The 20440-nt window shown below is 36.5% G+C and overlaps 1 protein-coding gene and 1 long non-coding RNA gene across 3 annotated transcripts; one reads left to right on the plus strand and one right to left on the minus strand.

The window, feature by feature from the left end:
* The first annotated feature begins 699 nt into the window (after positions 1 to 699).
* On the plus strand, positions 700 to 3490 carry LOC104892937 (plant intracellular Ras-group-related LRR protein 5). 2 transcript variants are annotated; one of them, XM_010678961.4, is made up of 3 exons: positions 700 to 1194; positions 1845 to 2758; positions 3141 to 3490. In XM_010678961.4, the coding sequence occupies exons 1-3, from the start codon at positions 1044 to 1046 to the stop codon at positions 3288 to 3290; spliced, it is 1215 nt and encodes a 404-aa protein (XP_010677263.2). In that variant the 5' UTR covers positions 700 to 1043; the 3' UTR covers positions 3291 to 3490. The 2 variants fall into 2 exon arrangements, with proteins under 2 accessions (XP_010677263.2, XP_010677264.2); XM_010678962.4 differs by having other exon boundaries at positions 703 to 1194; positions 1848 to 2758.
* Positions 3491 to 18526: 15036 nt separating this feature from the next.
* On the minus strand, positions 18527 to 20440 carry LOC125497559 (uncharacterized). Its single transcript, XR_007274506.2, has 2 exons — positions 19194 to 20440; positions 18527 to 18721 (listed from the first exon to the last, which is right to left on the minus strand). It is a non-coding gene; the product is annotated as an uncharacterized LOC125497559 (long non-coding RNA).

Below are 20440 nucleotides of genomic sequence, written 5' to 3' on the forward strand. Positions count from 1 at the left end.
TCAACCAACTCTTTATGGTAGTGGGGGAAGGGAACTATAAAATGGCTACATCTACTTTACATGCTGAAGCTAAAACTTGTCTTCAGGCGCTATCTTGGTCCATTGATTAACATATAGCACACCTTACTCTTTTATCTGATTCTTTTAACTTGATTGGTATTTTACAGGATATTGTTCATCCAGGTGTTGACATTGTGTGGACCATAAACAAAATTAAAAAAAGTGCAAAATACCTATAATGATGTTTGATTATCAAGGTTCCTCGTATTCAGATAATTGACTCAAACATGATTGCAAAGAAATGTCTCTCTATCCTAATTTCGTTTAGTACTACTTTGTAATAGTTTTATTCATCCAGTGTCAAAAAAATAAAAGGGAAAAGCTAAATGCAGCCCTTAGGGCTGCATATAAGAACCTATAAATGGAAATTATTTTGTAAAACAAGCATTAATGACCTTGATAAATGCATGCCTTTTGTCATTAATAACCAACTTTATACTAGTTTAGGAAAGGTATTTAATGCTTATATGCAGCCCTAAGGGCTGCATTTAGCATTACCCAAAATAAAAAACTAAAAATTATGCTCAACTCATTAAAATTTTGAACCGAACTCGAAAAGTTTAAAGCCAAATAGGAACGCTTATACCGATAGGCCCTAGGCCCAACGCATATACTTCTATCTATCACTCTTATAAACGGCCGAGACCGTGGTTTCAGTCGGCACTCGGCACCCAAATTAAGCACTTAGCCATGGGTGTCGTATATAATCCGGACCAATCAACTCCATCATAGAAGCCATTGAACTAGCCAGATTCTACAAATAACTGTCACCTAAGAGACCCATACTTGAACAATCTGAAGAAGTCTTTACCAATTCTAAAAACTAGTTTTTGTCAAGATATATATCAAGCTTGAGAATTCGGATGATTTCCCCATTTTCTCTCTCCTCCAAGCAGTGAGAAAACTTATGGTTCCCCAATTGACTGAAATTAGAGGAGCTTATTAAAAAAAAAAGCTGATAGTGTTACTTCTAGAGATTCCAGATGGAAAAACTGATGAATTCGGGAGATCCCGATGAGAAAATTGGTCAAAAGCGTGAAATTAGTAATGGGACTTTGATGAATTTGATGGAAAAAGATAATTTGGAGCGTAATTTCGTTGATGATGATTCATTTACAACTCAACTATCTGCAGGTTAGCCTTGAAAGTAACTACTATAATATTTGTTTTTAGTATGCGGTTGATCAATTTTGCAATGATGCAATAATTTATTTTTGTTATTTCATTGAATTTTGAGGACTTGACAAGAGAAATTAATGTTTCTAGTTGATGGTTTGACCTTAAATTATTTTATATACTGACCCAATTTGATCAAAAGGAGAGCAAGTAATCAAAAACTTTACGATTTAGCAAAATGAAGAAATTTTACTATATGGTCGATTTAGGTTTTGTTTGGTTGGACGGGAAATATTTTCAATGTAAAATAATTTTTTATGATAGAACATATTTCAAGAGAAAAGCCGAATCGTGATTCGTTTTCCTTTGTTTGGTTCCTTACTTGAAAAGTTAGACAATGAAATGGAAGGGAGATGATGGATGGGACATGGGACTATGGGAGGAAGGAAAGAGAAAGTTAAAGCTTGGGGGAAGTTGTTTTCCACTATTGAGAAAATTATTTTGATCATGTGCAAAACCATTTTCCATCTTTTGCAAACCAAACAACGGAAAATGAGAAACACTTTTCCAAGAAAATGTTTTCCGCTTATCCTAGCACTCTCTTAGTGTTTGAGAATTCTAACATACTGTTGTTGGACCTTGTCCTAATTTGATGATCTTTTTCAAAGTAGGAAGCAGTAAGAAGATGAGTCTGATGGAAGTGGCAATACTTTTTGAAAAATATGCTAAAAGTGGTGCATCAGTTCTTGATCTTCAAGGAAAGTTAATGCCTGAAGTAGAGTGGCTACCTTTGTCCCTTGTGGAACTGTCAAATTTGACTGAAATGAACATATCGAAGAACGAAATTATGGCCCTTCCTTCCAACATCGGGGAGCTCAAAACATTGAGAAAGTTTATCATCCACTCAAATCAACTAATAAACCTTCCAGGATCGATTGGAGAGATTACGAGTCTTACTGAATTCGATCTTCATGGCAATAGGCTGAAGTCCCTGCCGCCTTCCTTTCAGAAGTTGGTAAACCTAGTCCAACTCGATTTGAGCTCTAATTTATTTAACCAGTTGCCTGACTCAATCTGCAACCTGAGCTCGTTAGAGAAGTTAAATCTCGAAACTAATGAACTCGAAGAGCTCCCTTGTGCTATTGGTTCGTGTACATCTTTGGTCGTGTTGCAAGTAGATTTTAATCGGCTAAAATTTCTTCCTGAGACAATTGGGGACCTTGAGAATTTGGTGCTTCTGACACTGCGTTATAATAGAGTGACAAGTTTGCCAGAATCAATGAGCAATCTTCAAAATCTAGAGGAGCTCAATTTAAGCTTTAATGAGCTAAAGTCAATCCCAGAGTGTTTGTGTTCTTTGAAGTGCTTGAAAAAACTGAATATTGGGAACAACTTTGTTGATCTCACTTCCTTGCCAAGCTCAATTGGCAACCTTGTAATACTTGAGGAATTGGATATCAGTTATGATCAAATTAGAGTTCTGCCAGATTCTGTCAGGTTCTTATCAAAGCTGAAAGTATTTCTTGCTGATGAAACACCACTTGAAATACCCCCAAGTGACATTACTAAGCTGGGTGCTCAGGTATTTTCCTGTAAAAGTTTTAACATATTAAATTCGATAATTATCTTTTGGCTGTTCTATTCTCTAGTAGCGTTTGGTACTGGTAATGAATTTATAGTTGTGAAAGAAAACCCGTGCCAATGTTCATGTTAATACTTGTGCAACCCCAATTATGTTCCTTCCTCATAAATTTTCATTATCACTTTAGAAGTGGTATTGAGCAGTGTTGGAAATCTATGAGCAACACATGTTTGACAGTTTGAGGATGAAGATTCATTATCATAGGCATTGACATGTTATTTTCTTTGGAAAAATTATATTTACTTTTACTTTTATCTCCATCTATGATCAGCTACAAAACACACACTAGCAATCTAACTTATGCATCCTTTCTCTTTATTAGGCTGTCGTTGAATACATGGCTGAACTTGTCGATAAGAGAGACAGGTTTCCAAACCAAATAATGAAGAAAGGAAGGGGATTATGGTCCTGCATTTTATCTTGTTTTTGCCTTGATGAATTACTCCCTATGGAGGAAACTAAGGATGCATAAAGCTTGGACACTCTCTCCTTTCTGTGTGTGTATCTTGCTGACTTATCTTCGCTGTATATATGCATATTTCACATCCCTACTTGAAAATTACTGCTGTACTTGTAAATTTATGATTGTCAATCATAAAAGAGTGCACATGATGATAGAAATTCAGATGTCTTCCTTTCATCTTGATCATTTGAATTTCAAACTTTTGTCTCTATTGATCTCTAATTTTTCTTAATTAATAATCCATTTGTTTTTAAATTTGATGCTCAATTTTGACTTTTATAATTTTGTAAGTATCAATTTTTTTCTATGTCATTAACTTGCTGAATCACTAGTATCAATTTTTTTCTATTGCGATTTTTTACTGCAGCAATAGGTCAAGCTATCGCTGCGGTTCCTAGCAAAAACCACAACAAGAAGTATTTTTTTCAATATTAAAAATACAAGTCTATTGATGGGGTTTCTTCCCAAAACCACAACAATAGACGCGGGACAAGTAAAAAAGATTGTCCTTCTGTTGTGAAGGAAGAAAATGCGCACAAAACTATCAAAGCTAAAAACAAAAACTTCAACAATTATTAGATCCATAGTCCATATAAACTGAACAATATGTTGTAAATACAAACTTGAAACAACCCATCAAAATGGAAAATTAATCTTAATATTGCAATTTCATAGTGTTAGAAAATGACAATTGCAATGCCAAATGAACTGATTTCAAGGCTGTGTCGTGGTAGGAGACCACCGACTTGAAAGCAATTATGGCTCGACAACGGTGGTAATCGACCTGGCCGGAAAGCTCCCCAAGATTTACACAGTAGCCTATACTGCCACCACTAGCAGAATAGACTTTGGAGAATAGCACGAACCCAGGAAAAGAGAGAGAAGAGAATGTTTTGTGTGTCTTGAACTGATCAGGAAGCACTGATTTTATAGGAGGAAATCAGGTCAAAAAACGGAAGGTGGTAAATAGGGAGGATATTATGGGATTGCCATTATTCCTATAACGGTCAAAACGTTGCAAATCTTCATCAGTCACACACGCGCTCATCCCGGGTCCAAAAAATTAGTTAAGTTAAGTTTATTCCCCAAAGCCCAAGGCCCATGGCCCTGGCTCCGTCCGGGCAGGCGCGCGCGCGCATGTATGATAGCAAGCCCAGACCAAACATGACATCCAACCACAAAAGCATCTCAAGTACCAACTCAATAATAGGAAGGAAGGAGGATATATAAAAACAAGGAAGTATTCCCTCCCACAAGCAATGTGGGACATTTTAAGAAGCTAAGGCTTTTCAAGCCTTAAGAAGTTTTACAAGGTTTCTTAGTAAATTTTGCTTCAACACAAACGAGACACTTAGAAAACTCTGTTGAGGGCAGATTGGGAATTAAAGCTAAGGTCCTTAGTCTCTTAATAGAAGCAACATTCACATGCCCTAATCTACCATGCCATAAATTTAAAGACTCAGCAACATAAGCAGAACCACAAACAATTTTATTAATAGCAGGAACAACAGAAGAAGCAACATTCAAAATAAATAAACCCCCACTTAAATACCCTTTCCCCACAAATTCCCCACCACGAGTCATTACAACCTTGTCAGCCTCAAAAACAATTTTCAAACCAACTTTGTTTAACAAGGCACCAGACACAAGGTTGCGACGCATAGTAGGGACATACAAGACATTTGAAAGGGAGAGGGTTTTTCCAGAGGTAAGTTTTAGAGTGACCTTTCCTTGTCCAAGCACTCCAGCAGTTGTCGCATTGCCCATGTAGACACACTCACCTTCCGTAGCATCCTGAAAGTCATGGAGCAGCTCCTTGTTTGAAAATGCCTTGAAGCCTCGGTGTCCAAAATCCAATCAGAACTATTCTCGATCAGATTCGCTTCAACGACCACAGCAGCAACAATATCATCAGATTCATCAAGGTTAGCCTGAGGTATTTCCTTTAGGACAAACCCTTGGCGTTGAGGACATTGATGAGCCTTATTATCAGGCTTGTCGCATACATAGCAAAGGGCAGTCCTCTTCTGAATCTTACCATTAGGTTTGTTGAATTTTCCTTGCTTCTTACCTTTATTGTTGACCTTCTTACCTTTACCCTTAAACTTATCAGCACCTGGTGAAGCAGCAGCAGTTTCCACCATATTAGCTTTGGTAACAATAACAAGAACAGAGTTCTGATTATCCTTGATCCGGTTTGCCTTTTCAATCCTCATATGACTAATTAGTTCCTGAAGAGACATAAACTCTTTCCTATGCTTCAAATTGTTATGGAACGCCCTCCAAGAAGGAGGAAATTTTTCCAGCAATACATTCGCTTGAGAAACTTCGCAAATTTTCATGTCTTCATTTAAAACATCAGCACACAGATTCTCGTAGACATGAACTTGGTCCATGACAGGTTTGTCATCAACCATTTAGAAAGCCAGCCACTTTCCGACAACATATTTTTGTTTTCCAGCATCATCAACCCCATATTTTTTCTCAAGGGGCTCCCAAATCAGTTTAGATGACTTATACACCATGAATAAATCAAACAGATTATTTGTCATCAGATTAAGGATATGGAAACGAACAGTTTTATTATCTTTTTCATATTTTAAAATTTCGTCCTCATTCTGCTTAATAACAGTAGCAGAAGGAAAAGAAGATGAATCACCTGTAGCAGTAATAACAACAGGACAATCTTTGAACAGAACATAGTCGATGTCCAACTGTTCGAAAAACATGAGCAGTTTCTGAGCCCAGCGTTTGTAGTTATTTCCGTCAAGAGACTCAAGTTTGGAAAGATGAGCCATGCATTTGGTTGAACTGTCAGCCATTGTGAATTATTTAATTGCTTTCAAATTGTTAGAAAATGACAATCGCAATGGAAAATGACAATCACAATGGCAAATAGCACGAACCCAGGAAAAGAGAAAGAAGAGAAGGAGGAGAAGAGAATGTTTTGTGTGTCTTGAACTAATCAGGAAGCACTGATTTTATAGGAGGAAATCAGGCTAAAAAATGGAAGGCAGTAAAAAGGGAGGATATTATGGGATTGCTATTAATCCTGTAACGGTCAAAACGTTACAAATCTTCATCAGTCACACACGCGCTCAGCCCGGGTCCAAAAAGTTAGTTAAGTTAAGTTTATTCCCTAAAGCCCAAGGCCCATGGCCCTGGCCCGGTCCGGGCGGACGACGCGTGTGTGATAGCAAGCCCAAACCAAACATGACATCCAACCACAAAACCATCTCAATTACCAACTCAATAATAGGAAGGAAGGAGGGAATATGAAAATAAGAAAGTATTCCCTTACACAAGCAATGTGGGACATTTTAAGAAGCTAAGGCTTTTCAAGCCTTGATTCCAACACATAGGAAATACAATACTCATAATCTCGCCATATTACATCAACAGATATGAGTTATATAACTTAAGAAAGCAATCGAAAAAAAATAAAAATAACATCATCATCTGGATCTGGAAGAAGACGACGACCAGAACGAGTTCTCTTCAAATTTTCAGATCGAAGTCCTTTTTTTCATGTGCTTGTCTTGGACTTTTTCCGGTTGATCTTCAACGAAGACAAAACGTGGCCCACAACAACAGGAGATTTGAAGATGCCGACGACCCTACTTACCTTTCGGATGCAAACGATGTGAACATCTTTCAAGACGCCGACGACCAGCAGACTTGAGACTAAGGAGGTCGAAGAGGAAAGAGAATGGCGTGAAATGAGGAAAGCCTGAGGATGTCGGCGGTTATGGTGCATCCGAAAAGAAAGGAGGAAGCTCGAGGAGAGGGAAGGAGATTTGAAGGAGGAGAGAGAAAGGAGTGAAATGAAGAGAAAAGCATTCGAGAGCTAAGTTATGAAACGGCTGAAGGGTGAAGAGGGTCGAAATGCGGGAGTGTCCCAAACCCTAGCGCCTCTTATGAAATAAATGGGATATTGCTGCGGTTTTTTTGTAAAAACCGCAGCAATTTATTAAAATATTTTTTAATTATTATTTTAATATATTATTGCGGTTTTTGCCAGAAATCGTAGCGATATGTCTGGTCAAAAAGTCAATTTTTTTCCAAAAAAGTTTCCGTTGAAACTATATTGCTGCGGTTTTTGGCTGAAACCGCAACAATATCTTTATTTTATATTTTACATTTTCTTTTTACGTGATATATTGTTGCGTATGGGTAAAACCGCAACAATACCACCGCAGCAATAAGCAATTATTCTACTAATGAATGTTATAATTTCTTTTGTTAATGTTCCATCAAAAGATAAAGATGCTGGGTAATGTCATAGCGTATGTCATGATATCATATAATTTTGGATTTTTTGTCCCAAACTACCTTAAAAAAATTATTGTCCTAAACTACCTTACTTTTACCATTTTGTTTTTTCAGTTCAAAATTGTGGACAAAAAGTACCCTTGTGGAAATTGAGGAGGGTGATTGTTTCAATTTTAGTTGAAATAGGAGGAATTTAATGATGGATTGGTGGTACAAAGTGTCACATAGATATGAGAAAGAGAGCGCGTGCACATAGGAAAATGGGGAAATTAGGGTGCGGAAAATTAAAAAAGGGTTTGAAGAGGTCAAGTGATATAATGTGAGATTAAAAAACCGGAAAAAACAAGTCAACGTCAGAAAACGGCATAAGGTAGCTGTCAACAACAAAATGGTAAAAGTAAGGTACTTTAGGACAAAAAAAAAATTTATAAGGTAGTTTCTCGCAAAAAGATGGAAGTTAAAGGTAATTTGGGACAAAAAAAATCCTATAATTTTTTAAAAATGAAAGGTACTACCGATCCAGGGTGTTGAATTGTAGATTAATGATGGTCCTTGAAATGGTAATGTAATAAAAGTATAAAAATTTTCTTAATATTATCCAAAATGAAAAAAGAAGGCCTAATTCTACCATTGCTAGGGCAAATGGCAAATCCTTGTTAAATGGCAGATCCACTTAACTATGTGACAATCTTTGGTAGAGTAAGAAGAAAAGAATTTTGCAGCGTTTAAAAGAAGATTTCATCAAGAGAGAGTTCACTTCAATCTCAAGTAGCTATCAAATGTATCAAATCCCCCATTTTCGTGTGATATTCCCTCCAAAACTTGAACCAGATGAAGGCCAATCAAAGTGGAAAAAAAGTTCAGATTTTAGATGGGATAATGACTAATGAGTGTAATCCTGTGATCAACAGTGGCGTATCCAGAAATAATATGTAGTAGGGTCAGCCGGATCACTCTTAAATAAATAAATAATAAAATACAAAGAAAATTAACGAAATGTGACAATGTTGCTGGTCCGTAAACTATAGAATGCACAACCTCTTCATTGTTTTTTATTTTGCCAAGTGAGGTCACTTGCTCCCACTCACTTACACATACATCCGCCACTGGTGATCAAGTATGTGATAAGGCCAGAGTATTAAGTTGCCTGCCAATACTCCCTTTGCTTTTATTTAGTTGCTACATTGTTGTGTTTGGAAATTGAACCATTAATTTTGATCGATTATTTTAATTTTTTTTATTAGTAAAAATATTGTCATGTGCGTTCTTGTTAGATTCGTTTTGATGTGTATATTCATAATATCAAATTTTTATAATTCATAAATAAATGAAATAAAAGATATTATGGGTTGTATAACGTCTTAAAAACCATGTTCCAACAATATTAATGTAGCAAGTAAAAAAACAAGGGAAGTAGCCTAGAAAAAGGCAGAGAAGTAATGTATGAATCAAGAAGAATATAAAGTAAAAGCAAGTTAAATTTTAATAGGCGCAAGTAGATAGTATGGGTAAGGTATGTAAACGATGACAAATCACGTGTTTTTTCTAGTATTGATCAAGATATAAGAAGTGGGAGTACTTTATGTCTTAGTAAATAAGAATTGGGATGACTCTGATTCAATTATAAGATTTCTGATTCCAAGGGAAATATCATTCTTGAGGCCCGTAAGAGGCCCATGGCTTCTGCCATAAGAATTGACCAGTTCGAGGGAAGGGCGTTTTTACCCCTATTTGAATTGGGCTCCTTTATGATCTCTAATTATGAAACCGAACTACCAGTGAGATGAGCATGATTTAGAACCATCAAAATTTAGTTTGCTCCACCTCATTGGAAGGGGGGGGGGGGGTTTCCTATGGATCGCAGAGGGGGATGTCAGTGTTAGCTTCCGCTTTTCGGTTTTTGACAGCTCTTGATCTATTAAGACCGCATTCCATGGGTTGAACCAAGACTTACAATAGTTGAGAATTATCATAGTTGCATTTGGAATGTTGAAGGATTCCTCATTAAAGCACGTTTTGCTTCTAAAGAACCAAACAAACCACCATTCTATCACCATCTCTTGAAGTTGATTTAATGTGAGGGTACTTCGCAAGATGTTCATGATTTCCACCATGTTTCCATTTGTAGTAAGGACTCAAAGGTTCTCGTCCAATTGAGGGACGGGAAGGCCAAATTGAGAGGTCTATTGTAAATGGACACTCCACCAAAATATGGCGCGTTGTTTTTGTATGGTGGTTGCAAAAAACACAGACTAGTGGGACTGCAACATGACTTCCATATAATCTCTCCTTGGAGGGGAGTCCGTCATTACAAATATTCCATAAGAAATTTTTAACCTTGGGAGAGGTTTAGCTTCCAAATCCCTCGAAATGAACAATTTTAGATATTTTCCAGTGTGATGCCTTGGACAAGGAGTGCGGCGGACTTGGTGGTGAATTCTCCAGTAGGGGTGAGTCTCTAATACGTGGTGTCTTGGATGTCATTGGATGGAATCGGTAGGCTACTAATGGTTAGGACTATATGATCCGGAAGACATTCCTTCAGAGCTTGGATGTTCCAATCTCTGTTTGGGAGGAATAATTCCTCAACCTTTTGATCTGGATTTGCGCAGGTGGGAATGACTCCTAGTAATGAGTATGGAAATATCCCGCTATCCATCCAAAATAGGATTGATCTTCTATTTCCTATTTGCAATTGCAGCCCTTTCTTAAATATAGGTCTTAACTTCATTAGATTATTCCATTACCAGGATCCTGATTGGGAAGGAGAGTAATAAAAAAGAGAGTTGTTATTCTTTAGGTATTTTTTCTTTACCAGTTGGACCCATAGATTATTGGGTTCAACTAGAATTCTCCGGAGTAATTTCATTTGCGTTGTCTTGTTGCTTACTTCTGCTTTACGGAGACCTAACTCACCGAGAAATTTTGGTTTACAAACCTTGTCCCATCCTATTAGATTGGGGGAGTTTGATTCTAGGTCTTTATTCCAAAAGAAGTTTCAACAGGTTTTGTCTAAGTTTGTGAGGGCGCTATTTGGAAGCGTAAAGTACTGCATTTGGTGATTTGGTTTTGTGGCGAGGCACGATTTTATTAGGGTAGTTCTTGCGGCCTAAGAAATTGAATTTGCCTTCCACTTGGTGTATTGGTTGGTGGTTTACATAATGGTTTTTTCAAACGTACTAGCATTGACTCTCTTGTCCATAATAGGGCCTCCCAAGTACAAGTACAGTGAGAAATTGTTATCCATAGCCAATATTTGTTTAAATTCCTGAAACTTGTTGCCTAGTTAAATTGTTTGAGCATTGAAACGCCGATTTATAGTAATTGACTAGTTGTTCTGACATGGAATAATACTTCCTCTGCTTTTATTTATTTGTTACATTTTCCAAAAAGGGTTGCTTTTTTTTATTTGCTACATTTCCTTATTAGGAGACTTGGTCCACCAAAAAGTAATAGTATTATATTTGTTTCGCCTCTTTTTCCACCAAAAAGTATTACTTTTTTCCTCTTTCCCACCTTATTTAATGCTAAAAGGGACAAAAAGTACACAAAAAAAGAATGAAAGGGACATCTCCTAAATTCTTGTGTAAACAAGAATGTAGCAAATAAATAAAAGCGGAGGGAGTCTTTATTTAGAATGTTTTTTATGATATGATAGGACTGGGTGTTTGCTTTTGCAAAAATCACAGTATCATCTGCAAATGTCAGAAAGGGGATTCTCATTCTAAAATGTCCTGGAGTAACGCCTAATGCTTGTTGTCTCCCCGGCCCCACTTACTAAAGTTGTCTAGCTAATAGTTATGCATAAAGGATAAATATATAGGGGGATATCTGATATCCCTGTCTGATTCCTTGGGATGAGAAAAATTGGTCTGAAGGGATCCCATTTACTAATACTGAAAATGAATCTGTGCAAATTCATTCCCGAATCTACTTGATCAACTGTTGACAGAACCCCAATTTTTCTGATGTTGTGAAGATGTCTTCCCATTCTATTCTATCATAAGCTTTTTCCATTTGCAATCCAACCCGAGGCTCTCGTTTTTCTTTTAAAAGCATGAAAAACCTAGTGTGCCATTATGATATTATCTTGAATTAGCCTTTCCGGTACAAATGCTCCTTGCAAGGGAAAAATAATTTTTCCTAATACTTGTTTGAGTCCATTAACTAGGATTTTTGTTATTATTTTGTACATTGTAGAGCATAGATTTATTGGTCAAAATCGATTTGTCGTTGAGGGATTCTGATTTTTAGGGATTAGTGCTAAAAGAGTATGGTTGACCTCTTTACAAAGTTCACCAGAATGGAAGAAGGCTTTAACAAATCTAATAACCGATTTGCCTATAATGCCCCAATATTTTTGATAGAATAGTGGAGGATAACCATCGGGACCTGGCGATTTATCTGGATCTAGTTGGAAGACTGCATTGTAGATTTCCTAGTCCAAAATTTGTTCATAAAGTTCAGCATTGTCCATTGAGGTTATGATTGGGTCTAGTGATTTAAAGTCAACATCTAGGTCAAAACCACTGTTGGGGTCCAAAATAGATCTATTTTTAAAGTCACTTTCCACGAGTCTTCATATTATTTCTGGATTTGGGAGCTAGTATTATTATTATTGTCTGTATAAGATTTTATCATGTTACCGTTCTTTCAGATAGAAGCTAATCTATGAAAAAAGTTGTTATTTGGTCTTCTAGTTTTAGGAAATTCATTTTGCTTCGTTGTTGCCAGTAGGTAGTGGAGAAAGATAATAGCTTGTGGCGTTTTCTAAGTAGATTTTATATTTAATTACCATGCAGGGGTTGCAATTCCTCTAATAAGATGTGGTTGAATTTTGCTAAGATGTTCATCTGTTCTTCTAATTCACACTAGTGGAAAAATAAGGAAGGGCTGCGTTAAAAAAGGTCCTTAGGGCTGCGTTTTTTGACAGCAACCCTTTCCATATCAGCCCGTCACTTTTTAAGTAGGGCTGCGCTTTTCAAACGCAACCCTTCACAACGAAGGGATGCGCTTTTAACAAAAAGCGCAGCCCTTCATGCTTAAAAGGGCTGCGCTTTTTACCTAAAAACGCAGCCCTTCTACAAGTGAAGGGCTGCGTTTTTAGGTAAAAGCGCAGCCCTTTTAAGCATGAAGGTTGCGCTTTTAGAAAAAAACGCAGCCCTTTTAACCCGAAAAAAAAAAAATTCATTTTTTTACTCCTAAATATATGTACTCATGTTGATAGCGTTTAAACAATCCAAAACAGAAAAGATTGATCACCCAACTCTAAAGGTGGATGCTAGAATTGCACACCCAAATCAACTTGACAATGCCAGCACAAGAGAAGCAGAAGACATTACAATACCCAGTTCAGCAAAGCATATAATATATAGCATAGGAAAGTTTTAATGGATAAACAATAATAAAACCCATCATTTGAGATATTGCCAAAGCTAAAATTTTGCACAGAAGAAAGCGACATGATGACCCTCCAGAATTACTGTAGAGCATATAATATATGCATTAATGATTAAAAAAAGGAACGAAAATAGAAAAAAAAAGGAACGGATTTAAAAACAGAAATTAACAAAAATGAACAAAAAATGAAAAAAATAACCCTAAAATTATAGATCTGAAAAATGAACTAATCTGAAAATGAACAAATCTGAACATTAACGATGAAAAAAATAACCCTAAAAAAATAAACTAATCTGAAAATGAAAAAAAACCCCTAAAATTATATATCTGAAGAGTTGATTTCATTCGAACATATAGCCCCCAACTCTTCCGCCATCTTCCACAAACAGTGATTTTAGAACGCCGACGAGCGGAGAAGGAACGAATTGAAGCCGGTCAGAGAGAGAAACGAACGCCGACGAGATGGGGGTGAGAGAGAAGCAAGCGGGTTTTTTTGTGAGGAGATTCTTGCAACTGAGTAGGAGAAGGTGAAACGCTCAAATGCTGCTCATGACCGTACATTTTGGGATTTTGAATTTGATTTTCTAGGGTTTTGAAATTGCATCAATTACAGAGGAAATCGAATGGAGGGAGATGCGGGTTTTTTGTGAGGAGATGAAGAAGAGGAGATGAAATGGGAGGAGAGAGGGGGGGTTTAACTTTCAACAGCGACATATAATAGAATTGGAGGGAGTTTAGCGGGCTAGGGCAAATAAATAAAGAATTTAAGGCCCAGTACGGCTGCGCTTGACTAAAAAACGCAGCCCTTCTTACAATTAGAAGGGCTGCGTTTTTTAGTCAAGCGCAACCCTTTATCTAAAGGGTTGCGCTTTTCTTCAAAAACGCAGCCCTTCTGTTATGTAGGGATGCGCTTTTTAAAAAAACGCAACCCTACAATAAAGAAGGACTGCGTTTTAAAGAAGGACTGCATTTTAAAGAAAGCGCAACCCTTCCTGCGCAGCCCTTCTTTTTTTTTCCCCTAGTGTCACAAGCAATTAATCGATTGACTTCGGATATAATCTTTAAGCTAAAAGGGTTTACAACATTTTCCTTCCAAAATAACCAAAATCCTCCGGAGAGGCCATTAGAGGTAACAAAATTAAAATAGCTAAACCCAAATTTTCTAGCTAATTCTTGAGAAGGGGGATACATGTTTCATTTCACATAAATCCATAATACTAATGTAGTTGGCTTGGCAAAAGTCCCGAATTTCTATCATTGTGTTCTTTCTCATTACGCCCTATACATTGCAAAAGCCAATTGTCATTAAATTAAAGTTCTAATAGTTAATTTCTTTCCCTCTTCAGAGATGTGAAGGTCGAGTCCTCTTCTTCACAGTCTTTCCCCTTCCTCTTGGAGGCATCCGAAGGGAGGGAGACACTAGAGTCATCTGGCTCCTTAACCTCGAGGCCCTCATTTGTTTCAGAAATGAATCCTCCGAATGCATGAGTGAAATGAACTTGATGGAAGGTTAGAGTGACTAGTACTCTTACTGGAATTTCCTAGTAAAATAGGGCCTTTATCAAAGTCATTTTCCAGCCACTCCTTCTCCAACATATCTAGTTAGTCTTCAATAAAGTCTGTGCTCGAATATGTGGTGATCAGATGGAGGGTTTTAGGACCATTCCCATCATAAAAGATGGTTCCCAAAAAAGCAATAGTATGGTTAGGTGCTTCCCCTTCAGTTACCATTCCCAGATTAGAAGGGGTAGAGATTAGAAATGCATCAGCTAAATTCTCATCATGAGAGGGGGCTATAGGATCATTAGTAGTAGCAACACACAATGATCTTTTACCTTTGGCATTTGGTGGGATGGTTGCCCAACCTTCTTCATTTTATTTGGGCACTGCATTTTGTGTTTCAGGAGCTTTGAATGGACCCTTCTCCCTGACTGAGGAAAAGGGGTGAACATGCACATTTTTCTTTTTCTCACTGCCATCCATATGGGGAGGAGCCTTTGCCTTTTGCCTAGGTTTATCATGCACCACATAAGTTGACTGTGCTGTGGTGGAATGCGTTGCTGGCCTAGTACAAGGGACAGGCTTCTCCCCTGTCATGGTCGAGAAGCATGGGGCTTTTCCAAAACTATCCTTACTTCCTTAAGGGGAACATGAAGCAAGGAACAAGCATCTATAGAGTGTTGAACATCACCACAGAATGCACACCCATCAGAAAAATCTTCAAACCATATGAGATAACCAAAAGTTTTCCATCAGTTCTTGTAATTTCTGCATAGGTTTTTAAGAGTTCAAGGATATTGACATTGATGTAGGCTCTTGGAAAGCGAATTTTCCTTCGCAATAAAGAGTGTTGGTCTAGTTTGATGAATTTACCAATGTGGTCTGATTCAAACAAACTTGCAATAGATTGGGCATTTAAAAGTTCTGCTGGGAAACGCAGTATGCAAATCCATAAATTAACATTTTTAATTTCTTCTGAAAAAGGATCAAAGAAGCGCCTCCATGGCTGAAGGACAGGAAGTTCCCCTTGGACGTGCCAAGGGCGTTCCTACCATACCAAACCTTTGTCTGCAAAATTGGCGAATTTTAAGAGAATCCATTGATTACCTAATTTCAAGCCTTCAAGGTACTCAACGTCTCCTCTTACCATTTTCCGATCCGCTTTGGTTCGAGATATGATGGTGCGGAGATCAAGGGGATCCCTAACCATTTTAGCGAATAAGCAAGTGTTAGAAAGTTTCCCAAGTCCCATGGGAAAGCTCATCTATAGGTTGAGTAGTTTGAACATTTTCATTAGCAGGCATTTGAAGGTCTTCCACAGAGGGATTTTGGGTGGGAACATGCATGGGGGTTTGACAGGGGATGCATCCACATTATGGGATTGGAGGTCAGTGGAGGAGGGGATTTTGTTAACACCATTAACTACAACTTCATTGAAAGATTTCTTTTCAGCCATTAGAAGAGTCACCAGATGTAATTTATGAACGTTGATTTAGTAGGTAGAATTAGAAGGGGATTTGTGAGAGTTGGGATAAAATTAATTACCTGGAATCTTTTTTATAGGGAGGAGTCGCCAGAGACTTGGAATCATAGTAGTTATCTTGCCCAGTTTCTTGCCGAACCTTCGATGCTTGCCTGAATCTTGTATTCTTGAAGATCAAACTGTTAAAATTGGAGAAATCACAAGAAATGGTGAATCGGGAGCGAAACTTTTTGCTTTCGTCCAAATGAGGTACCGCCATAGAGTTCATCTTCTTCAAAAGGGGAAAAATTTGGGGTAACATGGGTTTGAAATTTTCATAAAATCTTAGCCCATAAGTTGTAGCCTTTTGTTACCTATATAGAAACCAGTGGTAGTAGCGAAATGGGTTTTTAAAATACCAACTTTTTTGTCGGCTTCTTCTTCAACTTTGTTTGATCATGTGAGATTTGCAATTTTCAAAATTCATTCTTTCTTTTACCCATTGGATAATTGAAGTAAGAAACGTTGAATTTATAGATTTGTTGGATTTTTCGTGAATTCGTGGTAGTTCTGGTTTCTCTGGGCATTCAACAGTTGCCATTTGTTGTTTAATAGGCTCCATGAAAGAATTAGGCTGATTAGTAGCTTTTGATTGACAGAAATGGTAGGTAGAGATCTAGGGTGTAACACCCCAAAACTTTGGTTAATTTCAAAACTTATAAAACATTCACTTTTCATTAAAACATCTGACCAAACTTTTAGGGTGTTACCGCCGCATCTACTGTTAAAATAAATGCAAGGCTAGTTATTAAAAATAAAAATTCAACTTACAAACCAAAGTATCAAAATAAACCAAACTAAGTTGTCTAATTTAAACCAATTTAAACTAAACAATCCCAAATAACAGTATTGTAATGTTTATTAAACTAGGTGAACTTAAAAACTATAAATTCACTATTCCTGCAACGTAGTCCCTTTCACCAGCATGCACAATATAAATAGGAAGAGAACAAAGGAAAACAAAAACACAAAAATTAGCGAAAGCTAAGGGCCCGTTTGTTATCGTTTTTTTTTTTCAGTTTTCAGTTTTTTTTTAAAACCAAAAACCAAAAAAAGGAAACCAGAAAAAGTGATTTTCACTTTTTAGTTGCCAGTTTTCAAAATCATCATGTTCCCAATAAGTTTGACTAATTTTTTATTCATTATAGGCCATATATCATATGACTTTGAAAATCAAAAAACCAAAAAACAGAAAACCACAGTAATACTGAACGAGCCCTAAGTAATTATAACTCCATCCTGTAAAATAATAATAATAGTTATATTTTGAAAATAATTTTTATAGCATAATACAGACAAGTATAACGTAGTACAAACAAGTATATAATATACTTAACCATTTCAATTATTTCAAGTTTATATGAGTCATACACAACAAATTTAATTATTAGAAGGTTATTGAACGTCAGTAGGCCGGGACTAATCCCAGTAACTACCTACTTCAACATGGGTCGTTACCCAGATAAATTAAGAGTAATGGCCAATATCGTTTTGCATGATGTCCCTAGTGTGCACACCCCTCACTAATCTAATGGGTATCTGCAACGCACACCAATAGTATTAGGAGGAAGACAATAAAAAGTTGTAACAGAATAAAAATCAAGTACTGTTCATCACCTATGGAGGATCCAAGTCCACAGGATGATTCCCTCAATAATATTTCCACTTTACGTGATTAATATATTTTAATAGTTATGGCACATCAAATATCACATTAACATTAACATGAACGTCTTTAGTTCAAATAATATTTTTCACAACTTAGCCACTTAATAGAATTATAAAAACCAAGAAGTTGAAGATTATTTTACTTGTCATGCAAGAACAACAGAAGAAAGAGGAAGGAAGAAAGAGAAAGAAGAAGAAATAAGAAAAGACAAGAAGAAGACCGGCGCCGAACTCCGGCCAAGTCGTCGGAGTCGCGGTGTCGGATTATATATATATATATATATATATAAAGAGATGAAGAAAGTGTACTACGTGGAGATTTTTGGGTGTTTGGGGTATATATATAGTTAAGTGAATTTAGGGTATTCACTAAAAGATAAGTATTCAAAAATCTAATCCTTTTCCAAAACCAACTCAAGTTATAATTTCAGAATTTTTTTTTCTCTTTATCTTTCTTTTTGAATGAAAAATCTGATTTACTAAAAGAAATTATGATTTTGAAAATTTTAATTTTTAAGGGATAAAATTTAGTTTTAAAAAATACGAGTTTCATTAAAAAAATTTTGATTTATTACTAATATAATTTATTTTTCACAAATTTTTATATTTATAAAATCTTATTATAACAAAATAAATTTCATAAAATAGTTATAAAAATTTGGGATATTACATAGGGTTTTTTCGAGTGACTGGGGGCTGGGTTTTGTTTGGGTCTTTTTTCTCTTTCTCTATTTGGGTTTCCCTCTCATGGACATCTTATATTGTTAAGGATAATGAGTACACATGATAATGGAAATTCAAATGTCTTCTTTTCATTCGCAATAGAAACATGCTGTAACAGCCCGCTCTTCCGAGCTGCTAACGAAAACACACTCAGCATCCATAACCAATAATTAACTCTTAATTAAATAAAATCACAGCGGAAAAACAACCTTAATTACACCAATATCTCTAGTAAATTCCCAAATATTATATACAACGATATATAAACAACTATCTAGAATACAAACTCAATCCTTAATCTACGACGACATCATAATCTTGCTTCACTTCCAATTTCGAGCTCTGAATATCAAACCTGCAAATTCAGGGAGAAATACAAAACAAAAAAAATTCCAAAATGAGTGGAAAACTCGTAACTTGTACTTCAGCCCGTTAAAAACATTTTATTTCTCAAATCGTTTCTTTCCTTATAAAGCTGGCATAGCTCACTCTCTTAAACAAATCAGTGGCAAGTACAGGCTTTGGACAAAGGACAAACGCTGCCTCCAAGGTTCGTTATGGAGCCCAGCAATACTACCCCCAAGGTTCGTTATGGAGCGTAGCCGACCATATCAAATCAAAAGAGTAACCATCCTCCACCCATACCTTGCCCACTTTCTATTTTCAGTTCATAAACTAAGCCAGCAAAACAGTTGTATGTTCATAATCAAACAATGACATTTCATCATCACATTCATATCTATGGTCATAGTACGAACTTAAGTATTAAAAACATAGATCCACACACATGGGCATTAGTAAATAATTTTACTGAACATAAAAGTTACCTGAAACGTTATCCAATTCCTTAAGAATACACCATCAAGAATAATCCTCAACTATTGATCACCAACTTTGGCTTCAACTCCACAATAATCCACCTCACAACAACATAACCATTATTAACAACTATTTTCAAACTAAAATCAACTACCAAGTGAAACCATGACCAGTTCCCAATTTAGAAGTTACCTCCACCTATCATTCTAATTTCCTTTATCCTCAATTAAGAACTATAACTCTTAACTTAATCAATCTGTCAAACAAAATTTAGCTCACAACCTATATAGAACCAAAAGATACTAATTTGGCTTCAAAATTAAGAAAATAAGAAAATAATACTGGACTCAAACTCACACTAATCCTTGCTAAATAAATCAAAGTCAAGCAAAGATCAATACTTTGAAAATCAATCCATTTTTACCTTCAGGAGCTCAATGCTCTACTAAAACCAGTGACTTAGAACCATACTTACAAGACAACAACAACAAACAAAAGAAACAACTTAGCTTAATTTATAAATAGAAAATCAGAAACAAAAAAGAAAAAGGTATATTATACCTTTGCTCTGTTGAGCAGAGACAAACAAGGGAGCAGAGCTCCGGCGGTTCCCGTGCCGTGGTGCGACGCAAAGCAGCAGCATCAACAAAACAACCACAGCAACGACACCAGCCGCGGTGGCTCAACCACCACGAACCGGCTTGAAGACTGAGCGGCAGCACCGCTAAAAACAACAGCGACGAAACAGAGGAGGAGAGAGAAAACGAGACATCAACAGTAACGACAAGGGGAAACTCCGGCGAGCTTGGGCTCCGGCGTGAAGGCAACGAACAGATGAGAAAGAGGAGTCGGGTTTCGTCGCCGGGTTGCGGTTTTTGGGTTTCTCGAGTTTGGCTTTTGGGGTTATGAGAGAAATGACGAGATAAAGGAGGGAGTTGGGTTTTGTTCATTAAACCGACAAAATAAGAAGAGTCATTTGATGGTTCGAGAAGGAAACCAACTTTCGCTTCCTTATTGGGTCAATTACCGCTCAACTTAAACTTAAAATGCAAAATATATCAATAATAACACCATAAAATTAAATAAATATATATTTTACGAACACAACAATATAATTCACATTCCACATCACAAATAAAGTAAATATTTCCGACTATTCAAAAAAAAAAAAAAAAAAAAGTAAATATTTCCGAAATATAATTAACTTAATAAATATAATTATCATTAATAAAATGTTCTTAAAAAAACAGGGCTA

Source organism: Beta vulgaris, chromosome 5 (assembly GCF_026745355.1).
Source record: "Beta vulgaris subsp. vulgaris cultivar EL10 chromosome 5, EL10.2, whole genome shotgun sequence".
In the NCBI taxonomy this organism is placed as follows: Eukaryota; Viridiplantae; Streptophyta; class Magnoliopsida; order Caryophyllales; family Amaranthaceae; genus Beta; species Beta vulgaris.